This window comes from Felis catus, chromosome E3 (assembly GCF_018350175.1).
Source record: "Felis catus isolate Fca126 chromosome E3, F.catus_Fca126_mat1.0, whole genome shotgun sequence".
Taxonomy (NCBI): domain Eukaryota; kingdom Metazoa; phylum Chordata; class Mammalia; order Carnivora; family Felidae; genus Felis; species Felis catus.
The window spans coordinates 7,862,750-7,876,465 of NC_058383.1; the positions used below are offsets into that span (position 1 = coordinate 7,862,750).

The 13,716-nt window shown below is 60.1% G+C and overlaps 2 protein-coding genes across 6 annotated transcripts; both read left to right on the forward strand.

Moving 5' to 3' along the window:
• The first annotated feature begins 103 nt into the window (after positions 1–103).
• On the forward strand, positions 104–9,660 carry SLC12A9 (solute carrier family 12 member 9). Of its 4 annotated transcripts, XM_023246544.2 has the most exons (15): positions 561–697; positions 1,187–1,340; positions 1,476–1,698; positions 1,924–2,058; positions 2,508–2,639; positions 3,025–3,333; positions 3,945–4,052; positions 4,185–4,296; positions 4,864–5,021; positions 5,133–5,215; positions 5,394–5,518; positions 5,641–5,833; positions 6,004–6,178; positions 6,395–6,541; positions 8,397–9,660. In XM_023246544.2, exons 3-15 carry the CDS (start codon positions 1,518–1,520, stop codon positions 9,284–9,286), a joined length of 2,748 nt encoding a protein of 915 aa, XP_023102312.1. In that variant the 5' UTR covers positions 561–697; positions 1,187–1,340; positions 1,476–1,517; the 3' UTR covers positions 9,287–9,660. The 4 variants fall into 4 exon arrangements, with proteins under 4 accessions (XP_044904227.1, XP_023102312.1, XP_044904228.1 ...); XM_045048292.1 differs by lacking the exons at positions 561–697; positions 1,187–1,340 and adding an exon at positions 104–231; XM_023246543.2 differs by lacking the exon at positions 1,187–1,340 and having other exon boundaries at positions 565–697.
• A 146-nt stretch (positions 9,661–9,806) lies between these two features.
• TRIP6 (thyroid hormone receptor interactor 6) lies at positions 9,807–13,579 on the forward strand. 2 transcript variants are annotated; one of them, XM_011290375.4, is made up of 9 exons: positions 9,820–10,257; positions 10,513–10,640; positions 10,732–10,857; positions 11,151–11,528; positions 11,843–11,936; positions 12,037–12,206; positions 12,655–12,833; positions 13,088–13,208; positions 13,319–13,579. In XM_011290375.4, exons 1-9 carry the CDS (start codon positions 10,149–10,151, stop codon positions 13,448–13,450), a joined length of 1,437 nt encoding a protein of 478 aa, XP_011288677.1. In that variant the 5' UTR covers positions 9,820–10,148; the 3' UTR covers positions 13,451–13,579. The 2 variants fall into 2 exon arrangements, with proteins under 2 accessions (XP_019676086.1, XP_011288677.1); XM_019820527.3 differs by lacking the exon at positions 13,088–13,208 and having other exon boundaries at positions 9,807–10,257.
• The last annotated feature ends 137 nt before the right edge of the window (positions 13,580–13,716 follow it).

The window sequence follows — 13,716 nt, forward strand, 5'->3', positions numbered from 1 at the left end:
GGCCGGCGCAGCCAGGGCTCTCCCGGACCAGCGGCCGATGGCTCCCTCCGATGGCGGACGCGGAGAGCGCAGCCGGTTGGGATGGACCAGGCGTGAGGGGCGGGTCTCCGCGGGGTGAGGGCTGAGGCCCGTATCCAGAGACATTCCAGGGATTCGAGAGGCCGGAGGAATAGGACTCCGGAAGGCGCCGAGCGACGCGGCCCCGCATTCCCGGCGACGCACCTGGGCCAGGTGTCACATCCCCGCCCACCTGCAGCTGTCTTCCGCCGTCGCCGCACGCCCCTTTCCGTGGTGGCGCCTCCGGGCGTCTCCGCGAGCTCGGAGCGGGCTCCCGCCCGCATAAAGGGTGCCTGTTTGCACGGGGGTGATGGGCCGCTTTAGGGGCCGTGGCCTACACTTTGCCGGAGACGCATCCCTGAGGGGCGACCCAGGGCAGTGTCCCAGGCGCGTGTGGAGCAGGAGCCGCGCCGGCCCCCGGAGCCCGAGGGGGGAGGGGCTTCCCCGGGGGCGCGCCCACGGGGCGGGGCTGGGCGCCGGGACCAATGGGGCGCGCGGGCTGGGGGAGGGGCGGGCTCCGGGCCTGGCATCCCGGTAGCTGCAGCTGGCTTTTCCGGCACCCGCGCCCCCTCGGCCCGTAGCCGACCCCTCCGGCTCTCGGGGATCCCCCCTCCCCCGGGCGGCTGCGTCCTCCGGGCGGGTGAGTGAGCGCCCCGCCACACTCGGGCTGTGGGGATGCGCCTGGCCCGGGAGCCGCGGATCTCGGCCCCCTCCAACCGGCCCCGGGAGAAAGTGGGCAGGAACCGGTGTCGGGGCGGGGAGGAAGACCCACCTTGTGTTGCTGGCCTGTGTCTTTGTTTTGGTAGTCGAGGGGTGTGTTTGGGTTGGTCGAGTTTGGAGGGCGCCTTGTGTGGGTGGGAGGAATCTGGTGAGGCTGGGGGGAGAGGAGCTCGTTTGAAATGGGTTGAGGGAGAGGATTGATGGAGGGCGGGGCAATGGGAGATTCGGAGATTTCTCTTTGCCTTAGGTGAGGTGATTGCTTGGGGGAGTTAGGATGGGGACAGCTCAGGACTTCGGAGGAGGGGGTGAGGAGGGCTTCCTGCCGGTAACTCACTTCCCTTTTGGGGGATTTGTTTCCTCTTATACTGCTAGTTAGTTGAAAAGGGAGAGTATCTTTGCCTCTTCCCAGAACCATTGCCATCCCTAGTCTTCCGGATTTGGGGGAAAAGTGGCCCCCAGGAGCTGGGAGAGGACTTGGTACCCAAATGCTGAGGGTGTGGAGTCTGCCATTGCCCAGGGAAGTGGCAAGGACCAGTCTGCTCCCCAGGAACTCTGAGTTGCTGGTGAGTGAGTGAGTGAGTGTGTGTGTGTGTTTCTTGAAGCTCTTCCTTTTGGGGAGGTTTCCAGGTGTTCGGTTAGAGGTGTTTTTGAGGGGCTCCGTGGAGCTGCTTTCCATTAAGTAACACTGTCTTTTGCAGGCCTCATAACCCATTGGTGGCATCTTCTGCCTGCTCTCCACCATGGCCAGCGAGAATTCTCCTCTGCTGGCCTACCGGCTCCTGGGAGATGAGGGGGTTGCCTTCTCTGCCAATGGGGCCGGGGGTCCTGGAGGGGCATCTGCCCGGAAGCTCTCCACCTTCCTGGGTGTGGTGGTGCCCACGGTCCTGTCCATGTTCAGTATAGTTGTCTTTTTGAGAATTGGTAAGTGGGGTGGTGGGGCTTGCTCTGGGGTGCAGGGAGGGGGGGGGAGGGGCGGGACTGGGAAGAGTTTGGGGAAGGGTCCCGGGAGAAGTAGATGGATGGGAGGCTTGGGGAGAGGGCTCCCCATGGCCCTGTGTTGAGCTCTGCCCTGGAGGTAACTGATGACCAGTGTGGTGTGGGGACGCATGAGCCACCTTCTGACCTGCTTTGCCACTCCTGTCCCAGGGTTCGTGGTGGGCCATGCTGGGCTGCTGCAGGCTTTGGCCATGCTCCTGGTTGCCTACTTCATCCTGGCGCTCACCGTCCTCTCTGTCTGTGCCATCGCCACCAACGGAGCTGTGCGGGGGGGTGGAGCCTACTGTATCCTCCAATGTTGATGGACTGGGGTCTGGGCTCTTCTGTCTTGTAGGGAGGAGGAGGGGCAAGGGCAGGGCGAGAGGGAGGCAGGTTCTAATGAATGTTCAGCAGGTGGGCTGATGTGGGGAAGGTGACCGACATGGCCTTTCCACGCATCTTACTGCTACTCTCCAGTCTATCAGGTGTCTTCCCAGCCGTCCTTTTGGTTCCCCCAACAGTCTTGTCAATTAGATAGTTCATTTTCCAGATGAGGAAACCGGAGTTCAAGAGTATTAGTGGCGCACTGCAAAGCCACGTGGCTTGGGTGTGACCGCTCTGGACAGATTAACGCTGGGGACAATCCCAGTGTGTGCCGGGAGACAGGGCTGCAGTGTGCTTTGTGCCCGGGCCCTTCCTCCTGCTCCATTTCACTTTCTTTTCCCTTAACACTCACCCCCTGCTTCCACTTTTAGTCATGATCAGCCGGACCCTGGGGCCTGAGGTTGGGGGCAGCATCGGCCTCATGTTCTACCTGGCTAACGTCTGTGGCTGTGCTGTCTCCCTGCTGGGGCTGGTGGAGGCCGTGCTGGATGTCTTCGGGGCTGGTCTGTGTGCCAGGGAGCTCTGTGGGTTTGCGGGGTCTGGGATTCTAGAGGCCTCTCTAGAAGAGGGGCAAAGTGGTCTATTAGTTTGGCTTTCTTGAGCTCCTACTATGTTCCCAGCCTTGGACATCTGAGAGATTGTCCTGGCCCACAGGCAGCTTACCATCTAGTTGGAGAGGCCAGGCTAACACCCCTAAATTCAACAGAGGAAGATTGGTGGTATCTACCAGGGAGGGGTAAGATGCTGGGGTACAGTTGAGTAGGGAGGTGGGAAAGATAGTGTCTGAGGACAGGTGGGCCAAAGAGGGGGTCTGTTCCTGCTTTGATTCATGGGTGGGATCTCTCCTGGGGAGTCTTGTCTTCTAACCCTGTTCCTTCCTCTTTGTAGACTCTGCAAGGTCCAGTGGGCTTCAGGTCCTGCCCCAGGGCTACGGCTGGAACCTGCTCTATGGCTCCCTGCTGCTGGGCCTTGTGGGTGGGGTCTGCACACTGGGGGCTGGCCTCTATGCCCGAGCCTCCTTCCTCACATTCCTGCTGGTCTCTGGATCCCTGGCCTCTGTGCTGGTCAGCTTTGTGGCTGTGGGACCCAGGAGCATCCCCTTGACCCCTCGGCCTGGCCCCAATGGCTCCTCCCTGCCGCCCCAGGTTGGCCACTTCACTGGCTTCAACAGCAGCACCCTGAAGGCCAACTTGGGTGGTGAGCTGGGTACAGGGGTGACGGTTCTCAGGACAAGGAGCAAGCATGTGGGGGGAGGCAGGCCCTTGGAAGCCCTGGATGAGAACAGATGCCAGAGAGAATCAGGGGCAGGAGGGCAGATCTCAGAACAGCGCAGATTATTCAGGATCTGTCTAGTATGCTTGGCCCAGTGGGGCGTGAGAGCGACCACGAGACAGTTCCTGCCTTAGAGGAACTTTTTTTAGTTGGAAAGATAAAATGTGCATTCAGGAAACAATTAAGCAGCACAATAAAACCAAAGTGGTTCAAATAGATGGGAATCAGGAGAGGAGTTGGGAGGAGGGCTGGGGGCGAGCAGGGAGAGCTGGGAGGTGGCCCGAGGTGTATTGGGGAATTCAGGTAGGAGCGAGAGGGACGGTGTCTCAGGAAGGGGCAACGACAAAGGCGTAGAGGGAGGAGTGAGGAGAGTGGGGGGAGTGATGAGGCCAGCTGAGCCAGGGGCTGTGATGGGTCAGGGCTGGGGTCTTGGGGTGGGCTGTTTGTGACATGTGAAGAGAAGGTGGCGGGGCCAACATGCCTGGGTCCCTATGAGGGGTACTGATGCCTTCTCCTCCCTGGGAACCATCTCTCAGCTGGCTACTCCAAGGACTATACCACGGGGGCCATGATGAACTTCGCCAGTGTCTTTGCTGTCCTTTTTAATGGCTGCACGGGCATCATGGCCGGGGCCAACATGTCAGGTGAGGGTCCCTGCCTGCTGCCCCCTGGGGGTGTAGGGCTGCCACCCTGTGCCCTGGTGGGAGCGCTGAGGGCTCAGGAATGTAAGAGATGGTAGATGGCTGATGTCTCCCCTTCTGCCCCTCTCCCTCCAGGGGAGCTGAAGGACCCCAGCCGGGCCATTCCCCTGGGCACCATTGTCGCCGTCGCCTACACCTTCTTCATCTACACCCTGCTTTTCTTCCTCTCCAGCTTCACCTGTGACAGGTGCCTGGGGAGGGGGCTGGCCTGGCCCTTGAGGGGGGTGGAATGGGGCCGCAGAACAAGGTTGCCACCCCTGGATCACCAAGGGAAGCACGGGCCGAGGGGGGGCAGGTACCCCCATTGTCGGGGTGCAGGGAAAACGGAGACTGTTTCTCCCTCTGGGAGAGAGAAGGAGCGGCCGCCGCTGATGGGGACAGCCGGCTAATTGGTGGTAGCCAGCCTGTAGCCAGAGTTTGCTGTGTCCCTGGGACTGTTGTAAGCACTTGGTTTTGGGGGATGGGGGATAGCTGCTTCTCAATGCGTATTTCCATAAATATTTGGTTTCTTGTGCATACACCGTTGGGAATGTCCACCATGTGATTAAATCCAAAGCAGCCCAAAGATCAACCAGTGAATACCGTGTCTTTCCCCTCCGGGCACACATGATGTATTACAATGGCCTTTGAGCCTGGGTCAGTTGAGAATCCCCAGGGATACCCAGTTCTTGACCTCACGAAGAGTCAGAGCACTTTGCTCACGGAGGCCCTAGATGCACCTGTGTTATTTGCATCCTCCTTTCCCTCCCGCCAGGACCTTGCTGCAGGAGGACTATGGGTTCTTCCGCGCCATCAGCCTGTGGCCCCCACTGGTGCTGATTGGTATCTACGCCACGTCGCTCTCGGCCTCCATGAGCTCCCTCATCGGGGCCTCCCGCATCCTCCACGCTCTGGCTCAAGATGACCTCTTTGGTGCGCCGCCCCCTGCTCCTCGCCCGGCTCTGAGCACACCCTCCCGTGTCTGTCTCTCTCTCCGCTTGGCCCTGGGCTGATGTGTCCGCCACGGTGTTTCTGTTTGCACAGGAGTGATCTTGGCGCCGGCCAAGGTCGTGTCCCGAACAGGGAACCCCTGGGGGGCTGTGCTCTATTCTTGGGGCCTAGTGCAGGTAAGCCTTCTTTCCAGCTGTCCTTCCCCTTCCCCTGGGCTCCTTCTGGTTCTGTTCCCAGGACCAGGAGGGGCTTGGGCTTGGGCTGGGAGAGTGAACGAAAAGGCGGGATGCATTGGCATTTGGTGGGGGGGGGGGGGGGGGTGCGTGCATGCCCAGCCTCTCGGTCCTTGTGTAGCTGGTGCTCTTGGCTGGGAAGCTGAACACGCTGGCCGCTGTGGTCACCGTCTTCTACTTGGTGGCCTATGCTGCGGTGGACCTGTCCTGTCTGAGCCTGGAGTGGGCCTCAGCCCCTAACTTCCGGTGAGTGGGGAAGTGGCCTGTGTCCTCAGAGACCAGGGGGGAGGCGTGGGACGGGCTCGGTCCAGGGGACCGAGGTTGGAGATGGAGGCCCTGAGTGCCCGTCCTTCTCTCCCCCACCCCAGCCCCACCTTCAGCCTGTTCTCCTGGCACACCTGCTTGCTGGGGGTGGCCTCCTGTCTGCTCATGATGTTCCTCATCAGCCCCGGGGCCGCCGGCGGCTCACTGCTTCTCATGGGCCTTCTTTCCGCCCTGCTCACTGCTCGAGGAGGCCCCAGTAGCTGGGGCTACGTCAGCCAGGCCTTGCTTTTCCACCAGGTTGGGGGGCTTGGAGGAGGGCAGGGAGGGGGGAGGCAGTCTGGGATCCCCATCCCGCTCCAAGTAGGCCTCCTTCTGCCGTGGCCGGAATCGGGGTTCTTGTCCGAGAGGTGGTGAGTGGGGGCTGCCCTCTTGAGCCCTTCCTCTCCACACCTCACCCCTGGTCCCAGGTACGTAAATACCTGCTCCGGCTGGATGTCCGGAAGGACCACGTGAAGTTCTGGCGGCCCCAGCTGCTGCTACTGGTGGGGAACCCCCGGGGCGCCCTGCCTCTGCTGCGGTTGGCCAACCAGCTCAAGAAGGGGGGCCTCTATGTCCTGGGCCACGTCACCCTGGGAGACCTTGGTGAGTGGCCCTCTATTCCCTTCCCAGCCTCTTCCTCCCTCACGTTTCAGACATTCTTCGTGGTCTTTGGGTTCAGAGGCCTCATGCTTCTTCCCTGACGACCCTTCCAACCAGCCCGAGCCCTGCCCAGACTGTTTTCTTTGGCCCGTTTGGGATTTGGGTTTGAGGAGAAGGTACATGGGTTTGGCCCACATCTACTACCTCCCTTCTCTGCAGACTGCCTGCCCTCGGACCCTGTGCAGCCCCAGTACGGGGCATGGCTCAGCCTGGTGGACAGAGCCCAAGTGAAGGCCTTCGTGGACCTCACCCTCTCGCCCTCCGTGCGCCAGGGAGCTCAGCATCTGTTGCGGATCTCGGGCCTTGGTGAGCTACTTCTCCCCGGGTCCCCTCGGCCCCCTCTGTGGCCCCTTTTAATCTCTGCTACCGTCCCCCAGAGTAAACCACAGACTGCAGACTCACAGTCTAGTGCAGATAAGACGCGGGGCTCAACTCAAAGATACCGGATGGTGTGTGAGAAGGTCCTGGAGGAGAGGCTTAAGGGCTGGCGATGGGTGCCACTGACATTTCTTTTTTTCTGACCCAAAAGTTGGGGTACAAGCTCTGAAGAGCATGCTGTGTTCCTGGGGACAATGGGAGAATTACTTGAGGCAAGGGGGCTGCTCCATCAAATCTAGGGCAGATGGTTTCTAATCATCCCACTTCAAGACCGCTATGCGCTGATGCGGCTAGTGACAAGATGGTATACTCAGCTGGGCCTTAGAAGGGGTGGAGAAGGAAGGGCTAGTGTGACATGGCCTCCGGAGACCACAGAGGACGCAGAGGGTGAGTGGGGCTGAAGCTTCCCGAGCCAGTGGAAGAGTCTCTGCCTTGTTACTCTGCCTTAGTGCGAAGGCCTTCAGCCTTACGCCCCGGCTTCCTCCAAATCTGGGCTGAACTGCCTCCTTCTTTCTCAATCCTAGGGGGTGTCAGTCCCCTCTCTGGGCACATGCTCCGTTCTCCGTTTAGATCTGGCTAAAGTTCAAGCGTTTGGGGGCTGTTGGCAAGCATTATGAGACAGTCCCTGGAGCATCTGAGAGTCTGGTCTCTCCTCAGCCCCACATTTTGTGGGGGAACCTGTGCCAGGAGACCACTACTTCTACGAAATTTATTCTGAAGAGAGCGATTGCAATGAAGGGGAAGGATTTCCTCGAAATAGTTAAGTCCTCCTGACATGCAGAACTTGATTTACTGGTGGATTTTGAGCAACCCATTTGTTTCATGAGAAAAAGCCTTAGACAAGATCTCAGAAGTTTTCTGTAAACTCAGCCCTGTTGAAGGGTGGGGGTGGGGGGGATGGGGAGAGATTATCCAGTTTCACATTGGTTCAAAAATGGAAAAATCAGGAGCTGTCAGCAGGAACCTGGGGCACTGTATTCACTTCACACACGGGTTCAGAGACTTAGAGGGTGGCCTCTGCTGCTGGGTGCCTTGTGTTCGCCTGTGGACCCGGTATCCACCTGCTGTGAGCCTTGGGGCAAGTGACTTCACCGCTCTGTGCCTCAGGTTGCTTACCTGTGAGAGGGGTGAGTAAATGGCCCCTACCTCCTGGTGTTGCTTCACGAGTTAAAACACAAAGTGCTTTCAACGGGCCCCGGCCCTTCATTAGTGTGCAGATGGTAGCTGTTTTTTGTCCAGGGATCTTGCTTTGGACTCACCACCATTAGGGCTCTGCAGTAGTAGTAGAAACAGATCGGGCCAGTTTTCATCACCCCCCAGCAGAGTCTGAGGTGCTGTTTCCCTGGGGATGGAGCCCACGAACTTGACTACTGACTACTCAGGGCGGTGTGGTCTGCCCAGTAGACTCAGACTCTCATCTCCCATCATGAAAAAGGTGTGCTGCTAGCTAGAAGCTTGCAGTGGAGGCCTCCTACTGCCGAGTACCGGAAGTGCTCGTTAGTTAGAAGAATCCTAAGGCGAACTTTGCCCACTTAAGTGGGGAGATTAGTCACGGAGGTGCAACAAATAAACGCATGCAAGAGCGTTTGGGAAGATGAAAAGTCGTTATGCAAACGTGCATAGTGTTGCCCGGAGAGCCCAAGCACGAGGCGAATGCCATGCCTGATGGCTGACGTGTGGTGCTGCCGGCGTGTACGAGTGGGCGCGCATTAGCGTGGTGTAAACTAAGCCCGTGAGTCTGATTCCTGTTGGTTCCTTCCCACCTCCTCCTCTCTGCCCCCAGGTGGCATGAAGCCCAACACGTTGGTCCTGGGTTTCTACGATGATGCTGCACCCCAGGACCACTTCCTGACAGACCCTGCTTTCTCAGAGGCTGCTGATGGCACCCAGGAGGGCGGGTCCCCAGCCCTGAGCACCCTGTTCCCTCCACCCCGGGCTCCCGGGAGCCCCCGGGCTCTCAGTCCCCAGGACTATGTGGCCACGGTGGCAGATGCCCTCAAGATGAACAAGAATGTGGTTCTGGCCCGGGCCTGTGGGGCCCTGCCCCCTGAGCGGCTGAGCCGGGGGTCTGGGGGCACCTCCCAGCCGCATCACGTGGATGTGTGGCCCCTCAACCTGCTGCGGCCCCGGGGCGGGCCCGGCTATGTGGACGTGTGCGGCCTTTTCCTACTGCAGATGGCAACCATCTTGGGCATGGTGCCTGCTTGGCACAGTGCCCGGCTCCGGATCTTCTTGTGCCTGGGGCCTCGAGAGGCCCCCGGGGCGGCCGAGGGGCGGCTGCGGGCACTGCTGAGCCAGCTGAGAATCAGGGCTGAAGTACAGGAGGTGGTGTGGGGCGAGGGGGCTGGGTCTGGGGAGGCTGGGGAGGAGGAGGAAGGGGACTTTGTGAATGGCAGGCGGGGAGATGCCGAGGCAGAGGCCCTGGCAGGCAGCGCCAACGCCCTGGTTCGGGCCCAGCAGGGGCGCAGCAGAGGAGAAGGGCCTGGTGGGCCTGAGGGTGGGGATGGCGAGGGCGGGCCTGCCACGGCCCTCACTTTCCTGTACCTGCCTCGGCCGCCAGCTGATCCTGCCCGCTACACTCGCTACCTGGCGCTGCTGGAGATTCTGACCCGTGACCTGGGCCCCACACTGCTCATTCATGGCGTCACCCCGGTCACTTGCACTGATCTCTGATGCCCGGGTCCTGAAGCAGAGTGCGCAGGTCCAGCGACCCGCCTTGGTTAGTGGATGTGAAGGGGAAGGGCAGCCTTCCGGCCTGCTCCACACACGGGAGCTTCCCAGGGGAAGTATTAGGGGATCCTGGGCTGGGGCGTCCCGTCCCTGGGAGAGGGGCTTCAGTGTCCCCGCCACGCTGGGGGAGGAAGCCAGCAGTCCTCCCCACTGGCCTCCTTCCTTCACCGGTGCCTTGATGGAGGCTGGGTCTCTGCTTGGACTCTAGGCTACCTCAGTTTCCCCTCGCCCAACAGATTCACAGACCGCTGAGGTTGTGATGTTTTTGTTGTTTTATTTTTCTAACCGATGAACGTGAATAAAAGACCAAAACACTATGGGCTGGCCGAATACTGCTGTGGGGGGGGGGGGTGGGGTGGGGTGGGGTGGGGTGGGGGAGGGGGCGGGGGGGTTCGTAGGTGGGACGGAAGAGGGAGAGATCTGTATGGGGGAGTGTGGGAAAGAGCAGCGCTGGAGCGTCCCAGCAGCGAGGTGGCCACGTGCAAGAGTTGGGGCGCCAGCCTGGGGGCACTGGTAGAACCGGAGGCTGCCGTGGAAAGTCCTCCCTGCTCGGCAGGAGGGGGCTGACTGGGGGAGGGACGGCGGTTTAGGGCCTAGGGGGCCACGTGACCCTCCCCCAGGAATGCGGTGACGTCACCGGGGGCGTGGCTGTCCCCAAAATTGGGGAGGAAGGGGAAAAAAAAAAGCCAGAAAAAGTTTCTTTCCTGGAGTCTCAAACGAGGTGTGGGACGGAAAAAGAGGTCAAGATCAGAGGCTTGGGACTACACGGGGGCCGATCGCTGTCTGGAGTCCCCTGTTCCAGGCCATGTCGGGGCCCACCTGGCTCCCCCCAAAGCAGCTGGAGCCTGCCAGAGCCCCTCTGGGAAGAGCACTCTCCCGAGGTGCCCCGGGGCCGCCGCCAGCCCACGGAGCAGGTAAAGCAGCTCCAGTGCCGCTGAGGAGGCCACTGGCCGTTCCTCGCTCACCTCTGCCTTCTGCCTCCTGCCTGTCCCTGCCACCCCTTCCCTGAAGCTCTTCCGGCTTCCTGCCGTTCCTGCTCCTCCCGCTCCCTTCTTGGACCCCAGGTGTGGGGGGGAGGGGAGATGAGGGACCCTAGAGCGCGGCCTCCAGAAGTGTCACCCTCCTCTCTTTCCCCATCCCCACCTTGGCTCTCTCTTCCCTCACCCCAGCACTTCAGCCCCACCCCAGGGTCAATTTTTGCCCCCTCCCATCTGAGCAGTGTTACCAGGCCCCGGGGGGACCGGATGATCGGGGGCTAGCCTGGGTGGGGTGCCATGGAGCACCCCAGCGCTCACAGGTGAGAAACCGGAATTGGGGGGTGGGGGGCGGGAGGTGTGGGCACCCGGGACAGGTGATTTGAATTCTCCCGGCTTTTGCTTCATCCCCAGGGGCTCCCCCAAGACAGGGGGGCCTTGCGCCCAGGAAGTCTGGATGCTGAAATAGATTCACTGACCAGCATGCTGGCTGAACTGGATGGAGGTCGTGGTCATGCCCCACGGCGGTCAGACCGGCAGGTGACCCACTGGCCTGCCTTGTCCCTCCCCTGCTCCTTGTCTCCTGCCCTCCTCCCCACTCCCTAGTCTGATCCCTTCTCTAGATTCTCAGTCTAGCCCAGCCCTCTCTGTGTGAGCGATACACACAGGAGCGTGGAAGAAGCTGGCCCACCAGAGCCCACCAGGTTGTCTACCTCTTGAGGATGAGCCCTTGTCAAAGACCAGTGGTTATCTTGGGGCCGCACAAATGGGGGCTTCCACAGGTGTGCGTCCTGGAATGGGTCTGCTCACTCCCGGTCTGTGTTTCTCCCCAGGCTTATGAGCCCCCTCAGCCCCATGCCTACCGCACGGGCTCAGGTTCCCTGAAGCCGAATGGAGGGGGTGTTCCGATTCCTCCCCAACAGCTCTCTGCGTCCTCCTATGGGGGTCCCACTCCGGCCTCCTATGCTACAGCCAGCACCCCCGCCGGTCCTGCCTTCCCTGTGCAAGTGAAGGTGGCACAACCGGTGAGAGGCTGTGGCCCCCCAAGGCGGGGGGCCTCTCAGGCCTCCGGGGCCCTCCCGGGCCCCCACTTTCCTCTCCCAGGCCGAGGTGAAGTGTGGGGGGCTGGCTATAGGAGCCACCGTGAGCCAGGTCCAGGGGGTAAAGAGGAGGCCGCAGGAGGAGGACGAGGTGGCAGGTACGGACCCCAGGTAAGTCCCGGGTAACTGGGATTTGGGGTCCTCACAGACAACTGGATACTGATTGGGTGGGTGGGAGTGGTGTCTAATGCCCTTGTTGTCAGAGGCCTGTCGGGTTGGTGCTCTGGGTGAGCACGCTGTGCTGGTCAGAAAATATAAGCGGGCAGGGCTAGGGCTGTTCACTGGCTCCTGGAGGTGTGCCCCTGGGCCCGGCGCTGAGACCTTCTCAGATGAGACTTCTGGGTGGAATTGCCTGGTCACCTTCAGGAAGTTTGACAGCACAGAGAGCTAGAGGTAGGGCTGAACCCCTGATTCCCTCCTCTCAGGTCCCCCTGAGCCAGCCTCCTGAAGAGGAGCTTGAGAGGCTGACCAAGAAGCTGGTGCACGACATGAACCACCCTCCCACGGGGGAGTACTTTGGTGAGCTGACCCGAGGTGGGAAGGGGGCTGGAGAGTCAGAGGGCCAGAGAATCTACCTTTCTCTTCTGTACTGACTCACCTTGTCCTTCCTTGTCCCCAGGGCGGTGTGGCGGCTGTGGAGAAGATGTGGTTGGGGATGGGGCCGGGGTTGTGGCCCTGGACCGTGTCTTTCACGTCGGCTGCTTTGTGTGTTCTACGTGCCGGGCCCAGCTTCGGGGCCAGCACTTCTATGCCGTGGAGAGAAGGGCATACTGTGAGAGCTGCTACGTGGTGAGTAGGTGGGCTGGGGGTGTCAACAGCAGGAGGCAGGAGGCTTCCATCTAAGGTGGGGACCATATGCCCGAGCCCCATAAAACGTACAGAGCTCAAAGGGGGGGGGCGCTAAACTGACACATAAGAAGGGAGGGATTATAAAAGTCGCTAAATACTGGCTGCTGGAGGGAAAGGACAATGGTCCCTTACAAATGCCAGACATTTATTTTAGAGTTAAGGGAATGTGTTAAATTCCCACACCGCCACCCCTGTGGAGCACCTATGACTACTGAAGGAAACTGAAGCTGAGACTAAGTCACTTATCTGGGAGGCTGCTGTGCTAGGACTTCTACGCAGATCTGTTCAAGGCCACTTTTCAATGAATCCCTTGCAGGGGGCTATGTAAACAGATGGGTGGGCCAGCGGGCCTCCCCAGCCCCAAACCTCCTACCCTCCTTCTTGTTAGGCCACCCTGGAGAAGTGCTCCACATGCTCCCAACCCATCCTGGACCGGATCCTACGGGCGATGGGGAAGGCCTACCACCCTAGCTGCTTTACCTGTGTGGTGTGCCACCGTGGCCTCGATGGTATCCCTTTCACGGTGGATGCCACCAGCCAGATCCACTGCATTGAGGACTTCCACAGGTCAGGCTGGGTCTCCCACCTTTGTCTCAGATGTCTGACCTTCCCCATCTTCCCCATTTGTCCTTCATGCCCCAGCACTGGTCTCCCACCCCTGGCCTGGTCTCTTTCTTGTTAACATCACTCTCTTTTCTAAGATCTAAGACCATACCCCTGGTCTCTCCCGTTCCCTCGTGTATCCTACCTTCTCTGGGCTCCATGGTTAGTCACCTCCAACCCTGGGGCTTGACAGCCTCCTTGGTTCCCTCCTGACCCAGGAAGTTTGCCCCACGATGCTCAGTATGTGGTGGGGCCATCATGCCTGAGCCAGGTCAGGAGGAGACCGTACGAATCGTTGCTCTGGATCGCAGTTTTCACGTTGGCTGTTATAAGTGCGAGGTCAGGGGCCTGGGCAAGGGGAAGCGGGGGTTCTTGGAGTCTGGGGTGCTGGATATGGTAGAACCCAGGGATCCAGGCCTGATAGAAAGCTGTTGCTTCTGTCTCAACAGGAGTGTGGGCTGCTGCTCTCTTCCGAGGGTGAGTGTCAGGGCTGTTACCCGCTGGATGGGCACATCTTGTGCAAGGCTTGCAGTGCCTGGCGCATCCAGGAGCTCTCAGCCACTGTCACCACTGACTGCTGAGTCTCCCCAGAAGCACCTGTTGCATTCTCCCACCCTCTCTGGCATCTACCCTTACAACTTTGTCACCAAATGCTGTCTCCTCTTCCTCCAATCATGAAATAATAATCCCTCAAGAGTTTACAAAACCCACTGAAGCGCGTCGTCTCATCTGATTCTCACAGCAGCCTAACACACGCACAACTGTTGCACCTCCCTGCGTTTTTATAGAAGTGATCTCAGATGACATGATTCCCAAATGGCAGTACCAAGGTCAGAGCCTGGGTCTT

What these genes read in the sequence shown, in the direction of transcription:
- TRIP6 (XM_011290375.4), top strand. Translation starts at nt 10,149, where the DNA reads ATGTCGGGGCCCACCTGGCTCCCCCCAAAGCAGCTGGAGCCTGCCAGA. An exon ending in GCCGCCAGCCCACGGAGCAG is followed by an intron (nt 10,258 to 10,512) that starts GTAAAGCAGCTC and finishes CCCTCACCCCAG; the next exon opens with CACTTCAGCCCCACCCCAGG. An exon ending in GAGCACCCCAGCGCTCACAG is followed by an intron (nt 10,641 to 10,731) that starts GTGAGAAACCGG and finishes CTTCATCCCCAG; the next exon opens with GGGCTCCCCCAAGACAGGGG.
- SLC12A9 (XM_045048292.1), top strand. Translation starts at nt 1,518, where the DNA reads ATGGCCAGCGAGAATTCTCCTCTGCTGGCCTACCGGCTCCTGGGAGAT. An exon ending in AGTTGTCTTTTTGAGAATTG is followed by an intron (nt 1,699 to 1,923) that starts GTAAGTGGGGTG and finishes CTCCTGTCCCAG; the next exon opens with GGTTCGTGGTGGGCCATGCT. An exon ending in GTTGCGGATCTCGGGCCTTG is followed by an intron (nt 6,542 to 8,396) that starts GTGAGCTACTTC and finishes CTCTGCCCCCAG; the next exon opens with GTGGCATGAAGCCCAACACG.